General features: G+C 38.8%; 1 protein-coding gene across 2 annotated transcripts in view; it reads right to left on the bottom strand.

The window, feature by feature from the left end:
• Positions 1 to 1,683: 1,683 nt before the first annotated feature.
• UPF2 (UPF2 regulator of nonsense mediated mRNA decay) overlaps positions 1,684 to 17,706 on the bottom strand; it is a 52,988-nt gene continuing 36,965 nt past the window's right edge. For both annotated transcript variants that reach the window (XM_032106316.1, XM_032106317.1), the window contains exons 19-22: positions 17,442 to 17,609; positions 12,835 to 12,976; positions 9,060 to 9,180; positions 1,684 to 2,890 (exon numbers count right to left, since the gene is read on the bottom strand). In XM_032106316.1, the coding sequence (XP_031962207.1) occupies positions 2,881 to 2,890; positions 9,060 to 9,180; positions 12,835 to 12,976; positions 17,442 to 17,609 (441 nt within the window). In that variant the 3' untranslated portion in view covers positions 1,684 to 2,880. The remainder of the gene's footprint in view (positions 2,891 to 9,059; positions 9,181 to 12,834; positions 12,977 to 17,441; positions 17,610 to 17,706) is intronic.

The raw sequence follows: 17,706 nt of genomic DNA, 5'->3' as shown, positions 1-17,706 counted from the left end.
TCAAAAACTGAGGCACAATTGTTGAATACAAACCTACAGCACATTTTGTCTGTCAGCTCCAGGAGCCTCACATCAGTGACGACAACTCTGAATGCCAGGGCCTGACTTTAGCCCAAATTCTTTCCACACAACATTAAGATAACAGAAATCTTTTACGTAATCAAGGACATGAAACAGTTTCTCCTTCATCTACAAATGTTTTCCTAGACTTAACTCCTTCTTGTAGGCAGTGTTCCTCCTGCTGAAACGCTCTTTGCAAGGGCACCTTCAACAGCACCCCATGAGAAAGGCTCCCCAGGGAACATCCTCTGCCCCATCCAACAGTGCCACAGGCTGAATTTGGGACGACTTCCCCAGTGACCTGACACACCTGTGGGTCACTGCACTGCAGGGAAAGAGAAGCAATGACATTAAACATAATTTCATTAATTAAAACATTCTGTAATCTGGATAAAGCAGCAATATTCATAGGTAACAGACACTGACCAAAACAGAGGCTATTCCTCCATTCCAGTATCAATCCCAGGCTGCACACCCAACAAGTTTAATTAAACACCCTCTAAGGGAAGGCAAAGGATTCTAAAGACATGAGAGGGAGTCATGCAACCCCTGCAGCAAGAGCCTGCACGTGGATCAGGCGGTGAAACTGCTGTGCAAGAAGCAGGACCAGCATCCAGCCACACCACGAGGTGTGGGGCTCAGCACATGGCAAGGCAAAGAATAAAGAGGACGCAAATTGGGGTTTTTTCTGTACACCATGGAATGGTTTGGGTTGGAAGGGAAGGGACTTCTAAAAGTCACCCAGTTCAACACCCCTGCAATGAGCAGGGACAGCTTCAAATACATCAGGTTGAAATATTGCACATTTCCAGGCATGGGGCATCCACCACCTCTCTGGGAAATCTGTGCCAGTGTCTCATCACCCTCACTGTAAAAATTTTCTTCCTTATATCTAATTTAAGTCTAACTTAACTCTTTTAGTTTACAACCATCACCCCTTGTCCTACTGCAACAGGCCCTGCTAAAAAGTTTGCCCCTGTACATTCAACCCTGATTATTTCACTCACAATGATCTTTGAGGGTTTTATTCAGTACAACATTAGAATAATTAATTTTAAGACTGAAATTCAAAAGGTTCCACTGAACTGTTTTTTGATTTCAGCCTGAAGTCAGTAAAATCCTCAGCTGACCCTAAACTATTTTTAGCAAATAATTTTATAAAGACATTTCTATTGATCCCAATTCTATCCAAGGCATTGGATTGACACATACCAAACAGAGCTAATGTTTTATTTTTATGCAGTTACTCAATCTGGATAAATTAAATGCTTTTGAAACTAAGCAGCATGTTGAGAAAAGGAAGCTGACTCTAGCCTGAACCACAATTAGATGCTGAATTTGCTATTAGGAATTGGTAGGCATTGTTCTTTGGGGAAGTGGAAATTACATCTGAGCAGTGGATATTGGTGTAGGAGACATTTCTGGAGGAGCTTGGAGTCACAAATGTGATTAATAAACATACCTATGAATTTCATGTGGAAAGAAAACAATATGAAAAAAATCACATAAGACTTGAATCAAAGACCTGGGATTCCTGTCCAAACTACAGCCCACAATACACTACAAACCCTTCAAAACATCATTTCCAAAGAACAAACTGAATGTCAAGAGGCAGACACAGACTCTAAATTACAACACTTTATTGCAGCATTGGCAAAGGTCAGATTTCTGAAGCTGGTGAAGATCGGGCGGCATTTCTGTATGAAATGTTACAATTTTACAAGTCTCTCTTCCTACATGCAAAAACCAAAACCAGTGGTAAAAAGGATTTTAAAAGAGCTAGAAAAAAGAATTAGAAGTAACATACAGATGGGCTCCTTAACTCAATGAACTACCTCTATCTGAAAGCAAACAAAATCCTATGCTAATAAATAACAAGATTGTCAGAAACAGACCAAGAAACCTCATTTCTACTTAGAAAAAAATAAAAATTCTACTTGTTTCCAGACTTAAATTTTTTTTTTAAACTTTTTGTTTGTTTCAATAGACACAGAGGCTTATCAACCCATGAAGATCAACAATATATTTGGATCCATTCCTTGCCATCCTCCTGTTATGCTGACTGGCACGTTTTGGTTTTCAATGATACATACAATGGGCTCAACTATATCCCTGTCCTTAGGCTGGTGTCAGGCTGTTCCAAGCAGTACGAGTCAACACCCTGTGTTCATCAACTTCACTTTCTATTTCAAACCTTAACAGACACTTTACCTCCTTGGCTCTTCAGTTTTTCACCCCTCCCCACCCCCTTTCTGGCACATCTGGCAGCAAAAGGCTCTTCCTTAACCAAGAACGTCTTTGCTGAGGAGTGTTTGAGAAGTTATCCTACTCGGCAGGGTTTTCTTCTGTTTGCTCTATGCTTTTCTACTGTAGATTTGCAGCCCCCAAAGAACATCCTTCCAACACCAAGTGGTCGAGTCGGAGACAACGTAACTTGCGGCGAGTTCAGAGCTTTGTTTCCCTGCACGCTGCGCTGCCAAAGGCCTTTCCCGTTCCGGTGTCATCGTCTGAACTCCAGGCTGCTCCCGGCTCTCACCGAGCTGCTCGCAGGTCAAGTTCCCCATCTCGCTCGTTTGCTTCTGCTCCTATGAGAAGATTAACCCTCAACACGGTTCCCATAACAAAAAGCTTTTTTGGGGGGGGGTGGGGAGGGAGAGGGGAGGCTGCTCTTCACGCCCCACGGCCCCAGCCTGTCCCAAGTTTCGGTTCTGAACGCTCTAGACTGACATGCTGAGATGTGTCCACTGCTCTCGTTTAATCGCTGGAGGACTCCACAACACCAGAGATACAGGACCTAATGAAATGACACTGGCGGCTGGATCAACGTCTCCTGCGGGAAGAGCGGAGAGAGGGATCAGTTCAGCCTGTGGTGCCCAGAACTCTGTGGGTGAGCAGCCCCTGAAAGAAGCTGCCACTCATTCTGATACTCTTTTACCCTCTAACAGAAAGTTACATATTTCTGTTTTCTGCACAAACATTTCAAAAGGCCACACCAGACAAAAGCAGGGGGATAATCTGCACCTTATCATCCCAGATGAGATGCGGAACTATTGAAGCACACAGCTGAGCTGTGAATTTGTTGAAAAAAAAGAGTTATTGTAAATAGTTTTCATGTTTCTGTGCAGTTTCTTAATGCTTAGAAGTTCTGCAAAAACGTTACAAAGGGCTTTCTACAGGTAAATTATTGGTTAGAACCTTTTTGAAGGGTCGACAGGTGCATTAAAATCTTCCACCATCCCTTGTTAATGAAACACATCCCTACCCACAAAAAGTCACATTTAATTCTCTTAAGAACATACAAATGCATTTAAGAATGACACCAGTTTGTCAGCAGGGGATTCAACAAGACCAGGGCAATGCGGCAGTAAGGCTACCCCAGCGACACTAACTTTAGCACAACTGCTGTTACTGTATCTGAGCTCATTTTCAGCTGATTTTAGGCTGCAAATTAAAATTAATAATACACAGTAAAATAAAACTTCAACATTTACAATTCCAAGAAAGCTCCAGGGCTGCACACCCAGGTTTTTCACCATGTAAACACAATAGCTCATGTTTCTTTACATCAGCGCATAAACCTTCAGTGTTTGCTGAACAGTCATTTCATCTAAACCTGTTTTTTACTGAAGATCTTGCAAGAAAAATGTTACAGATATGTTAACTGGACATAGTAACTTCTGCATCTCTTGTACCAGATGAAGCTTTCACACTAATTTTGTATTTGTATGTGTTGCTTTGTTCTAATATCCAGTATTTATATAAAAATGCTGTGTATTTTTGCCAGGAAGTCCAAGCCAATGGATCACTAGAACTCACTGCAGCACTGTTTCTATTATTTGGTTTCAACCACCTTTTAGTGTCATAAAATGTAATATTCCAATTCTTTGTGGCACACTCAGTATCAGGAGCACTGGATATGTGCTTTCAATAGAAAGGAACTTAAATTTTTATTTATTCAGCAGACTAACATCTCACTTGCAGAATGTTACAACCGAGGAGAGACATCACTGAATTGCAGGATCATGCTTTTACCTCTCCATCTCCTCTTAAAAAAATAATTATACTGCTGATGGGGAGGGAAAGAAAAAGGCTGGGACTGGCTGCATGTCTCCAACTTGGTCAAAATGACTCTCACTCCAACCAGCAGCTACCAGGGCACGCTGGTAGCAGATCCCTGTTTCAGGGGAGTACAGCAAGGTGCTGTTGCCAAAAATAGTAACAGTAGTTTTTCCCAACCCAGGTATTTCGCACTTGAGTCCAAACTAGTACACTTGATCCAAACCTGTATTTAGCAAGGTCAAACTCAGTACACAAATCAGATTAAAACCATCTTGAGCTCCATGTGTAAAATGGATCAATTCTTTGCAGTCTCCTCCCACACTCCCCTTCCTGCCACTGACACAGTTATTAATTTGTATGAAATTCATACAGTCGGCTTCTCATGCCACTGTTTAACATTAACACTGCCTACCTATGACTGGGAAATACACAAAACATCTGCAACAAACCATAGCTGGAGTAGAAAACTGGAAGCCATGAAAACACAAACATCACACTACAAGGTATGAAATAATCACAGATCCATGGCACGGGTGAAGCTGGGAGAGTTCAGTCAGGAAGACAACATTACAGCTTAAAGAGAAGTGCCCAGGAGAATATCAATGATCAACTCCTTTCTGCATGTTGCTGACATCACAAGATCACAAAAATCACTTTATTTCCGGACATGTGAGACCTCTGAAGTTGGATTTCATACTTGTCCCTAATCCCCTCATGTCCTCCAATCCACAACACCCTGCATTTCTGCAGTGCTGCATTTCTTCACAAATCTCCTCACAAACTTTTGGCTCCAAACACCTCCTCTCCCAACTCACTCCCTGCTTTGCTTTTCTCAACTAATCTCAGCTTCGATGCTCTTTGTTCTCTCTCTCTCTCTCTCTCCCCTAATCATCCAAAACCATGATCAAGAAACAGAAAACACCAAAGTGCCCATTAAAAACCTATCAAATCTGACTTATCACATTCCATACTGTGAACATCACAAATTCAAATAAACCACAAAAGCTGGACTCACCTAAGTAAGAGAATCTTAACTTCTGCAAGTTATTTTATATTCTCATCTATCCATCAAAAACAAAATGCTCTGACAAAGTGAAATCTAAGTCAGTGTGCAGAGTGGGTTGGGAGCAGGGAGGTGTTTTGGGGACTGGTAGTTGGTTTCCAGAGGGCCACAAAGCTGCAGACGTTTTTGGTAGGTAGTTGTTATTATTTATATTGAGAGAACTTTTTTAAACACAGGAGTCTTTCTAATTGAGCATGCCTAATAAATACAATTGTGCCTTCCATTCCCTCTTAAACTGAACTGTGACCAGGTGTCTCTCCAACTTTGCTGTCTGGGTTAGACTCACACCCAGCTTGCAGAGCTCAACAAGCACCACTCTGCCAAGGCAATCACCTGAAGCTTTTCTTATTCTTTTTGGTTCAGCTCCAGTGCAGTCCACCAGAAGAGGCAGCTGCAGGGTTTGGAGCACCCCCTGCTCCTATATTCCTCCCTTTGCTTTCCTCCCATGAAACAGCTGAAAAGGGAGGTTGCAATTTCTTAGCTGTGTTTGAAAGGCTCATGTCAGTAAGAAGTGAATTCAAAGCTTCATAAAACAGTATTGTCAATGCATCAGCTTCATGACAGGTGATGTATGAATTATGTTGGTCCAGTAGATGAAATGGGAAATCATGTTAAATTCATATTTCTCCATATTATCCAAACTCTGATTTTTCAGCATTAATGCAATACTCTTTATGATGAGAAAATTTAGCTAATAAAATCCCAGCATCCTGTTATTACTGTTATGCTTCATTTTTCTTTATTAAATGGGTTAAAGAGAAATAAGATGTAAACAGGAGACCTAAAATCACCATTTAACTTGAATATGATTTGGTTTGCCAGCCTGTACCTGCATCCCCAGGGGAACTTTGGGCACAGGCAGGCCCTTCTTTACTATACTTTCAAAACAGCAACGAATTTTGAGGTTACTGCTTTTAATAAGGAGAGGTTTAACAAGATAAAATCCTTGGTAAGGCCCCGCTTCTGAACATAAGACATAATTACAGGGAGAAACTTGACTTTCTGGATAATCAATGTTTTTAAATAGATTTTATATAATGTGGTTATTTTCATTTCACTTTTAAAACCAAGCCATTTAATGGATCGCAATCATCTTAAACAAAGGAAAACCACTTTATTTTTTAAGAAGCTGTTAATAACTATAAAATTCTATTTTTATAATAATCCCATCACCCAAAAAAATTACTTTAGTAAATTTTGTGTTTCCTGAAGGTAGCAGTTTAATAGCCTGAGAGCCAAAGGCCTCTCTTAACACACAAATGCTACAGAACTGGAGGCAAGAGAGAAAATTGTTTTCTTCCCAGTTCTGCTGAAGCAAATCAAGGAACTGTACTTTAAATGGAGTCACAGTAAATTATCTTTAAGGCCAGTCAGCCTTAAATGTACGAGTCCCAGAAAGAACCTCCTCCTTACAGGATTAGCAGGTCTCAAAACCCGAGGCAATACAAGCAGGCAATTTCAAACAAGCAGGAATAAACTCCCATTTTTGATCCAGCATTTTGCACATACTAAATAATAAGAAATCTGACAAAACCTGTAAATCTCACCGCATTTACTTTACAGAACAAAGACATTAAGAGAGGAGAAATGAAGTTAAAACTGCAAAAGATTTATATTTTTTTAAAAATTTATGGAGGGCTAATTGCTTAGTGATCAAGGCCAAAAATATATGGAAGAACCCAATGCTGCCTTCATTAATTTCTGAAATTAACTGTTAGAATAGGTAGATTTGGATTTAACTTCCTAAAAGGTTTTCGAAACACAGTGCTTAGGGCATGTTTAGCAACACAAAAGCAAAGGTAAAAACAACAAATCAATTTCTCTGCTCTTAACACTACCTGAAATGCAAGAAAGGCCTCATCCCTACCTCAGCTATCAGAACCTGTCACATTGTACATTACTGTGCAATCAAACAGGAGATTTATTTGCTCCGATTATCCCTAAACTCAAGAACTTTAAAATAAAAAAGCTGCATACCTTAAAGAAAGCAGCAAACTATTATTTCCAGTAAGTTTGAGTTATTTTGCAAGATATTAACATTTCAGTTGTGCTCATGTACAAAGAAGCAGCAACAATACAACACAGTGTACTTAAGGAAGCGAGACCATCTGTGTTGCACACGTTGGTTCTATGAGGTAGGAACGTGAAACCTTCTCTAAACAGGTATTAAAATTAACAGCTCAGTTCCTGTCTGCTCTCACATAGATCCTCCAGTATCCTCAGAATCCACAGGGTAATTTTTTAACAAAGCATGAGGGGGGTCTGGGCACAGACGGCAGAGCAACCTTTAAAGTCAGAAGACAATTTTCAATATATCCTATAAATCAGAGGCTCTATAAAAATGTAGGCAACAGACAATCTGTGCTAGTGGGAAGCCACTGGTGGACCCACAGCCTCCAGTAAATAAATGGAGTTGAGAAAAGTACTATTCCCTTACTGCAGGCTGAGATGGCTCAACCAATGCATGACTGCCCAGCAGAGCACTGCAGTACACAATAAATAAATACACCTGCTCAAACAAACCTGGTCTCTGTTCCAAGGAGCTTATGGATTAAAAGGAACAAAGGGTAAACTCCATCACACCAAACTACATCAGAACTGCAAGTCCATGGCACTTGAGTAAGCAAACACTACTCAAACTGTTTGCTGGACAACATCTGACCTACTCCACAGAGAAATCCTAAATGATATTTTCCCGATAACATCAGAATATAAAAAGTTTTCTAAAGAAAATAATTTAAAAGAAATCTACAGATGTCACATCTACTGGTCTGGCTGCTCTATTTAAAGAATAACTGCAGCATGCAGCTCGTGCCTGAAAGAACAAAAGGCTGCAGCTATTTATGAAACACCTGCAAGTATTGTGGCAATTCAGTGTAACTGAACACTTTGTATTCCTAAAACAGCATTAGGTCACAGAGATATGAAAAAGCTAAATGGAAAGCACTGCTCATTTTATTGAGTTACATCTGGTTCATTTTTAAAAAACATTTATTTTGAACTACAATCTTTTTAAAAAAAGATTTTTTTGTACAAGCAGTGTCTGTATGAGGTCTCAGTGGAGTGAGTGATCATCAGGACATTATCAAATAATCATAAATATGTACCATGAAGAAGTTGGAAATGCTACTAGAACACAGAAATAGTACATTACATTAAGTTACTTGCAAAGACAGACCCATTAAGAGATAAACTGTCCCTTCCCAGTTGCTGCTCCTATCAATCCACCTTCAAAATGAACTTGCAAAGAAAGAGAAACATGAAAGCAAGTCTGCATTTCACCCAAAACTCTGTCTATTCAAATGTGTGCTACAGGGCTAATTTAATGGTTTACTTGCCAGCTTACTCTGAGTGAGAAAAGACACATACTAACACCTCAGAACAACTATTAAACAAACTGGAATGACTCTTCTCATGTTAATGCTGGTTTTAGGTACGCTCCTGCATACCATAAATTGAAAGTTCTCCTCCCCCTTCCCCACCTTTGCTATATTTACTTTCCCTTCAGAGCATCAAATACAGAGGAATAGCTGTCAAATTCACAACAGAAAGAGCATAAAGGGAATTTCTGCAGATACTTAAAAAAAACCCCAAATCTCTCCCCCTCAAGCAGACTTGCATCTTTTCCCCTACAAAAAGAGGCTCAGATTCTGCCAGCCATTTCACAATTGAAAAATAATCTTTTGGCTTCCAAACTGTCAAGGAGATACAGACACTGTGTCAGAAGCACAAAACACTGGTGGCATTTTAAGAGAATTCTTTAGAATAAAAACAACTGCCCAATGCATTCAATACAGAGATCATTATCTGTTTCAATTATGAAGGTAATTACTTGCCTAGAACCAGAATTACCACATTTAAAGGAAGATTGTCCTACCTCCCACCGGTTTTAAAGATTAGATCTGCATTAGGTGCTCCCTTCGGATGCTGGTAACGAGGCCGCCGCTCACGATTAGTATTTGCTGGAGCTGGACGCTGTGCCAGAGACTGCAACATTTCTGGATTTCAGGCAGAAGAAAATTAAATAGAAGAAAAGTTAAATACATTTTCTGTGCATAATTTTACAGAGGAATTTACACAAAAACATTTCACTGCCATTTATACTTACACTTTGCTATAAGAGTTAACACTCCTCAAGTTATTCCAAAAAAGTTAATTACAAAAAGTTATTAAATTGCATCGACAGCTTCGATAAACCCAAGCTACCCCACAACATGAACTTGCATTTCCAGATGTTCCTGCGGAAGGAACTTCCAGCAATGGTTTTCATCACAGATGCTCAAGAAAGGGCCTGTGACCTTTTCTTTCTAAATACATCAGCCACCACTTTCTTCACCAATGATCAGGAACAAAGACTCACAAGCAGTATGAGGGGCCTCTACATTAAACCTCCCTGGAATAGTAACAACTGGACAATGCTGCTGCCAATTAAGGACTCAGCAAGAAACCTGTCCTAAAATTAGGCATTGCCAGTCAGGTATTTAAGTCTAAGCTTGGCATAATTGGATCCTTTTCCAGGGAAGACAGGCACCTGAAGAAGGTGACTCAGCTGACCTACATTGCACCAGCTGTCCCATGGATGGAGTTTTTCACTTTATCAGCAGTAGGAATAACTTGGTGGGTGCAGAAAGCAGCCCACACTACCCAGTTTAGCCCTGGACAGCCAACTTCTAGGCAATTTAAGCTAGGATAGTATCGTATTTTGACATTTGGAAGAACTTAATTTCTAAAATTTTATTTCATTTTTTTAATGATAAAAAAAGGTCTCTTTACCAGGCTAAATTAATGGTTTTAAGTAGCCAATATAATTACAGATACATCACAGGAACTGCCAGGTAACCTCTGCCAATCTGTTAATTCATCTAATGGAAAGTATTCCTGACAGTCCACCTGAGCGAGGATCTACATTACTCAGCAAAGAGACAGATGGGATAAATGAAGGGGAAAAGTGGAATAAACTGTTAAACAGATTATGGTTGAAAGTCTGCTCTGTCTGGTTCTCTAATCTCTGGTAATCTCACTGGAGACACACACCCATCACCTGCTACACACGAACTTCCACTGCTCTCAGTAGGGCCAAACTAGAGATTAATGAGTTTCCCTCACCATTTACAAAATGCAGGTGAAGCTTTCAGTAAAGGTATCCACCCAGTCTTGGAGAAACTGGGAAACTGTGACTGATTTAATAAACAATATCTCTGTTAACAGTCAATGACCCTTGTATTCATGTTTTGTACCCTCCCCATTCAGCACTTGGCAAAGGCAAAGGAAGCCACTGAACACATTGACAGTCCATATTTGTAAACATCATGAAACATCATCCTTCCCAACAATCCCGTGTGCCAGGAAGGGATGTCTGGGGGCAATGAGGAGACTCAGGAGGAAAACCAGATGAGGGTACCCTGCCAGCCAGGTATGAGCAGCAAGCAGTGAATGAACAAGTACGTGCACATCTGCCTCTTCTGTTTTCCACACGGGAGGTGAAATATGGGACTGGGAAGTTCAGTACTAGAAAAGGTAACAGAAGGCAGAGATGGCAGGGGACCACAGCGTGTTTTCTAGGCTGAAGGCACATCACCAAACCCCCTTGATTTTTTAGAGAAGAAAAAAAAATAATCCGCACAGAATAGTACCAGTCTAAACTAGAGAGCCACCCAAGTTCCTAATAGTTCTTTAAATTAAAAAATGTTTGTAATATAATAAGCTTTGCTGAAACATTAAATCATTATCTGACACTACTTTGAAGTACACTGGTGAATTTATTAGCTACCCCATGCAGATGAAAAGAACAACAAGCCCATGTGCAAACACTGGGACAACCCTGAGGCATTCCTCCAGAAATTGAGAATTCTTCCTCCCTTGGTAACTTCAAAGCTTGAAACAGAAATTTAAACCCAACACTTTCATTCAGTGGGTAGGTACCAACTTGTCACAGACAGGATGACTCTTCAGAAGTAACAATCAGCTGCACAAAAGCTAAATAAAAAACTATTCCAAAGGCAAATGTAATTTGGCCTGTTTAATTTAGCCTGATTAAAAGGTCCTTCTTAGTTTGGTTTTACTCTGTATATTACCCAGGTTAATAAGATGCATCAACAGATGTTTTAAAATGGGATGTCAATTACGGAAAACCCTTTTTCCTCTGTGTTGACTTCCTTCTTGCATTAACATTTTATACACAGCAACTAAATAAAAATCTATGAGAAAAAATTTTTAAAAATGCCTATTACCATGTGTCAGTTGGTATTGGTTGTCTGATTTTGTCCAACAGAAATGAACCAGTGTGATCCTTTTTCAGATAAAAAGCACAACTGCTCACAATAAAATCCTACATTAAAGAGGTTCATTTTATAGATATCAACAAAGTCATACAACAGGGCATAAAACCCTATTGCCTTGACCAGTAGAAATATCAGAAGTATCTAATGAGGAGAAACCAGCAAAACGTCTGAGGCATCTAATTCTAGAGTCTTACTCTTTCTCTTCCTTTTTTACAAGTGGGCTTTTTAAGAGCAGAGTGTCTCAGAAAAGCTCCTGAGCTAATTACCATGTTTCACACTACGAATATATTGTGTTAACATTTCAGAGCTCTGCAGACACTCACTTTGGAAGATACTTCTTTTTACAATTACAGGTTTAGTTCTGGTACTATCAAAGTTCTGCAAGGAGTACTGGATTCCATAGTGGTTTTAAATTAGAACTGCTTTAATTTAATTATTTCCCACTTCTTGATGAACAATGACCTTTCACTAAATCCCTTAAATGAGATTTCCTGCTAATTAACTACTTACACTGTGATTAGCACCTGACTACAACATCTTTACAAAAGAAAAAAAACAGAGCAAAAACTTTTGAGATGTTAAATGGAAACAGTAACATAACACAAGTTTTATTGGGCTGGCTTTGTTTACCATCTGAGTAACCAAGGGAAATTGAATCTGAAAAAAACCAAAACGGAAAACAAATCACCCGACTACTAAACACATCAAGTGCACCTGTTTGCAGACTGTATGATCTGCTGCATTCACTGCTTGCTTCCATCTGTCCAGATTCCCAAATGCCTCACGCATGTCTTAAAAGACCAAATTAATCATGTAACCCGTATGAAACTATTTTGTTAATACATGCTTATGCTCCAGATTTGAGGACTCCTAGAACCTTTACAGTATGAAGCTGAGGTAACATTTTGTAATTCTCTGGTGGAGGTTACCTCAGGACTTGCAAGTCTCAGCAAGACTAATGAAGAGTCTGAATACTACTGATATCTAAAACACCTATTAATAGCTTAAAAGCAGAGTTTAAATTCACCTTGTATCCAACTCAACTGTCTTGCAGTAAATATCAGATTGATTTTGTACTACCTTAATTTAAAAAGAACAATCTCAGTTCTTCCCCTTTCCCAAAATAAATGGAAATGCTGAAATTTGAGACCCACTTGAAAACTCCCTTTCATGGAACAGCTACAAAAACTTCTTCAAGTATAAAGACCAGGGAGGAAACAACGAATGACTAGAACCAAAAAGATAGGTTTCCCATAAGTACTGCAAATCAATATTTAGAACTTCAGCTGCTAATCATCACAAATAATACTTTCTGCAGATCGACAAAGGCTCCCCTGAAAATAAAAACTAAATACATGGTCATTTTCTTACCCTGATAGTCCTCTTGTTCCTGCCGTTCATTGATATCCAAAGTGAGCTTTTTCATCCTCATTCTCTCTTCCTGTTCTGCTTGCTGTTGGTTCCAATGGTTCGCAGCAAGTTGGGAAGACATCGGTACATTTAGGATCTTAAACTGCAAATGAAAATAAGTTTTTAAGTGCCCATCAGAGAAAAAACCCCAACCCATACAAAACAGTCCAAAACACAGAAATGCTATGGTTATTTCTAGGTTATTTCAATGAGATACTGTCTACAGAAGTTTCTGTGAAGTGTGCTTTTTGTTGGTTTGGTTTTAAGCTCTTTTTCACCTAAAGCAGCATGAGAAAATGCAAGACCTCCTAAAGACACAGAGAACACACAAAAAAGGCTGAGACCAAAACCTACTACACACAGTATTCATGGGAACAAAACTGACTTTCTCTAGGAAGGCATAGCCATATGCTTTATTTCCTATTTTCATACCAGCTGATATGCCCACAGAGAACTGCACTGGTCTTGAGATAAAAGCACCACAGCTGGCTCAGAAAGCTGCATCTCCCTATTCAGGTCTCTTCCTTCCAAAGAGATGAAGCCCCCTGAGTAGAATTTCTACCATTGAAATGTTCTACCAACATTTCAAGCATTCTAGACATTCCCTGGCATTCCTTGGCCAGTACTTTTCTTTTTAAGAATAATTCTGGCTCCCCAGTGCTTCTTATTAGTCTGAGGACAACCATGGTGTCAGACTGACCTTCTCCTCCTCCCCCATACCCAAAGGTGGCCACCACACATTCAATCCATTATCTGATTCGCCATAAGGTACACCAGGTAAGCTTGGCACTCCTACAGAAGTACTCTCTCTCTGGAAATCCAGTTGGTGTTTTCAGGAAGGTGTAAGGAAGGCGATTTTTTGTTCCCCAGACTCAGAAAATCCAAGTTGCTACAATTTTTTTTTTTTTTTTTGACAATTGTTCCAGAACAGAGAAATAATTCTTAATCTTATCCCCAACTGAAACAACAGTTCTCAGAATACCCTTAATGCTAAAGTTTGCAAACATTTAGAATAATCTCACTTCCTCCTTCAACTCCATGTCCATTAGAAATAAGTATCTGTGTGCCAAAAGAAGGGTAATACACTTAAGGATAATCAATCTCAATATTCCATTAACTACTCTGAATCCTGCTGCTTGTTCTCATCATGGGAGATCTATTTCCAAAGAAATAGAAGCAAATTCCTAAGTGTTCTTTTCTGTTACACTGCCAAAAGCTGCCGAGAGAGAAATTATCAGAACCTCTGTTGAGAAGGTTTAAAGGAAAAGCAAAATCCTCACCACCTGCGGTTAGTATTTAATGCAATAATCCTTAAAGAATCTCAAGGTATCTCAGAGAGTAATGCCCCACTAGCAGCAGAGTGATGAGTGTGAGAAGATTCCAAGTACTTAGATGAAGCATTTGAAAATAATGTGTTTGAAACAATTAAGACAGACTCTTGCAAAGACCCAAGAAAAACCTGGGTACAGTAAATCCCTAAACCCTACCAAATACAAGATAGATTTAGATGAGTTTTTTTGTGGCTGGGAGTGAGAGTAATAGCATGGTATATTGAATATAAAGATGAGCTTGTTATTAAGGTGTGCAGGGAAGAATAGAAATGGAAGTTGAAATTTCAAGAACAAAGAAAGCTCTAGTTACTTATTGCTGAGTAGGCTGTGCGTGTTCCCAGATATCATCAAATGAACTTCATGTAAACTACACAAATAACTAATCCATTAGCAGTATTTCATGATAAAAATCATTCCTAAGCTTCACCATTAAGCTCCTCATCCATTTTAATACATCCTTTATATTTTCTCTGTTCTATGGATTTATCAGCTTAATGGGATTGGTGTTCTCAGACAGGATGCTTGAAGTAGAAAAAGAGAAGTGAACTAAAGAAGGGTGTAAATGAGAGGAACAGATACAGAAAAACAACAGCCTGGCAATTCACCACTGAGTCACTATCTCAAGGCCATCAGCTGCCACCTGAAATCAAGTCACTGATGACAATTACTACAGGATATGATGATTACTGAGCAACTGAAACATTTCCGATTTGCAAATAGTGAAGAGGTGTATGAAAAACCTCTTATTAAATCTGTGAGATGGGGGCAGGACAGAGAATTACACTTAAAAGATATCAAACTGAAAGAAGATCAAAAATGATTATTCAGAAGACTACACTACAGATTTTATAAAAATGCCATGAGATAAAGATATGAAGACATAAACAAGATAAAGAATTTCACATTCAGGGAGAGATTTGACAATTCCATGGATATTATCATTCTTTTATGGAGCCTTGCTAAAAATCTTTCAAAGGGAAGGAAATCTTTTGTCTCAGGTTGTAACCAAATTTTTTGACTTTCTTTTTACTGTCTATACCTCATTTTAGTTCACACCTACCTGGCATAAAACTTCTTGGTTCAGAAACACCAAATGGTATTACGTAGAGATCAACTCTGATCCCTTATGATGACAACATTATTTCCCCTTGCTCTCTCATGGCTTATGGATAAATCACAATGCTATCATCTTAATTTCAAATAATCGTGTTAGGTTCTACTGCTACTAGTTGTCTAAGTTTTGAGGATAAAATATGGTGTCCTTGGCACTATCAGCCTGCAATGACCATTAATCTGGGTATATGCAGCTGCTAAATACCAGTCAGTTGTTCTATTACTTCAAAAAAAGCTACTTGTCAATGCTGCCCTAAAATCTGGGTGGACACTGACACATGAATGGAGTATTTGGCAACTGGACCTCCACTACCAAATGCTACCCTCGGGAAGGAAGCACAGCATGATCCATTTTCCTAACACTGCTTGTTTCAGCAGCACCAAAGAACACAGAGACCAAAACCATTACTAGCAGAACAAGCAATTAGGCTGATGTCATTTATCACTCTGGTGACCGTGCAGATGAATTTACTTACAGCCTGCCAGGCCACTGCAAACTCTTTTGGCTGTTTTTAAAAGCTGAAAGCTTACAGCTATACCTTAACAGTGAAGTATGCATCCAGCACTTCAAAACTCTGTGCACATTCTGCTCATGCAAATTTAAAATAAAGCACCGTAAGAAGAAATAATTATTTTCTTTTCAACTCCACCTCTTCTTTCCTGCTTATTTTTCTATTAAAACTCTGTACCAAAATACATTTTTTTTTCTGAATACAGAACTATGGACAAAGAAGCCTTTCATTAACTCAAGAGCTGAAGAAGTCTATAAAGCAACTGTTTTCTACATTTCTAGAAACACTGAGAAGAGTTTTGGCAGGAAGAGCCTACTCCCAAAACCAAATATTGGGGGAGGAGCAAGGAAAACTCCTGAACAAGTTCTGCTTTCTTTTTAAGTCACATGTTTGCAATATTTTCCCCTTTACATGGAATATGAAGATCCCAAAATTCCTTGTAACTACAGATACTCCTAGTAAATTATCCTAAAAAAGCTAAACAACATTTTTTTTAAAATTGAGTTCTCTTAAACCCTTTCTCAGACCAACAACCACATTTAAAAATCTCCCACTCAAAGCTTTTGTAGAACTTTGTACACCACATTCAAATTCCAGGAAAACAGAAAAACCACCTCCTACATGGATTTTTGAAACGTGTTTCATATGAAAGAAGAGAAGGAGCCTACTTCAGGTTTATACACCTCAACTGCTACACTACTGTCACAATTTAGGTAACAAATGTAAAAACCAAGTAGTGACATGGATCTAAACACTTGAAAGGCTCAGATGCATGGCATGAAACAATTCCTTGGGTATGCTTTCCATATAAATTCAGAGTAATTTATTTTCATCATCAAATTATACAACCAAAATGAAAAGGTTTCTTTAGAACACCTAAACCATGACGAGAAATACATGTGGAATGTGTTATGTAAAGATTTGTGTACTATGGATTTGCTGAGCTAGGAAAATTCAAACACACACTGGAGAAAAGAGCCAAGACTAACATACAGCTCAGCTGCATGAGGCAAGGAGTTAGTTTGTTTTACCAACCTGATTTCCACTTAAGTTCCTGCAAGAGATTCACTCAGTGCATTCTGGAATAGCCCCCTATGAGTGTCTTCAGAGATAATGACTTTTTTTTTTTTTTTTTGCAAGTTGAATAAATTCAGCCAAGTGGCAGTTACTTAGGAAATGGAATTTAGCAATGACCATATATCTTGACTTGAAGCTGAAAGTGTTTTCAGAAAAACATGTAGAATCTTAAAAATTCCGGAATATTCCTTTTTCCTTTCTACTCCTTTCAATGTTCAGTGGCAGTTCACCAACCACATCTCTTAATCTTCCACAACTATATCTAAAATACATGCAAGACATACTGTCCTACTGGTATAATCACCAAATGTAAATAGTAATGGTATAATCTGACCATAGAATTTTTCTACAAGAATTTTCCACCAAGAATTCCAAGAAATTATATATGGTATTTTCTATTTGTCAAAATGAAGTTGTCTGTATCCAATTTGGAGAAACGAAAGAAGAAATAAAAATTTCTTTGTTACTTTTTTTGAAGTGAAAGGCCTTATTTTTTTTTTTTTACACAGTATCTATACCTTACATAAACTCTTACCTGCTGTTTGTTGCCTTTTCTTGTTAACATGACAAATGGCATTGTGTCCCCAGACTCTGACTCTCCTTCCCCACCTCCAAGTGGGGGGCCCTTCTTCAGCTGACTTTTGAGGTGCAGAGGAATAGCAACATCCAACTGATGCACTTTAACAGATTCACCACTCCGTTGCTATTAAAAAAAAGTGAATTCTATAAAAGATCAGATGCTGACACAGTCAATCAGGCTGGAAACAATCTGATTTTCACAAGTGAGAAAAGGTTTATTA

Source organism: Corvus moneduloides, chromosome 4, assembly GCF_009650955.1.
Source record: "Corvus moneduloides isolate bCorMon1 chromosome 4, bCorMon1.pri, whole genome shotgun sequence".
Classification (NCBI taxonomy): domain Eukaryota; kingdom Metazoa; phylum Chordata; class Aves; order Passeriformes; family Corvidae; genus Corvus; species Corvus moneduloides.
The sequence above is the reverse complement of the archived record's forward strand: the minus strand, read 5'-3'. Positions and strand labels throughout refer to the sequence as shown.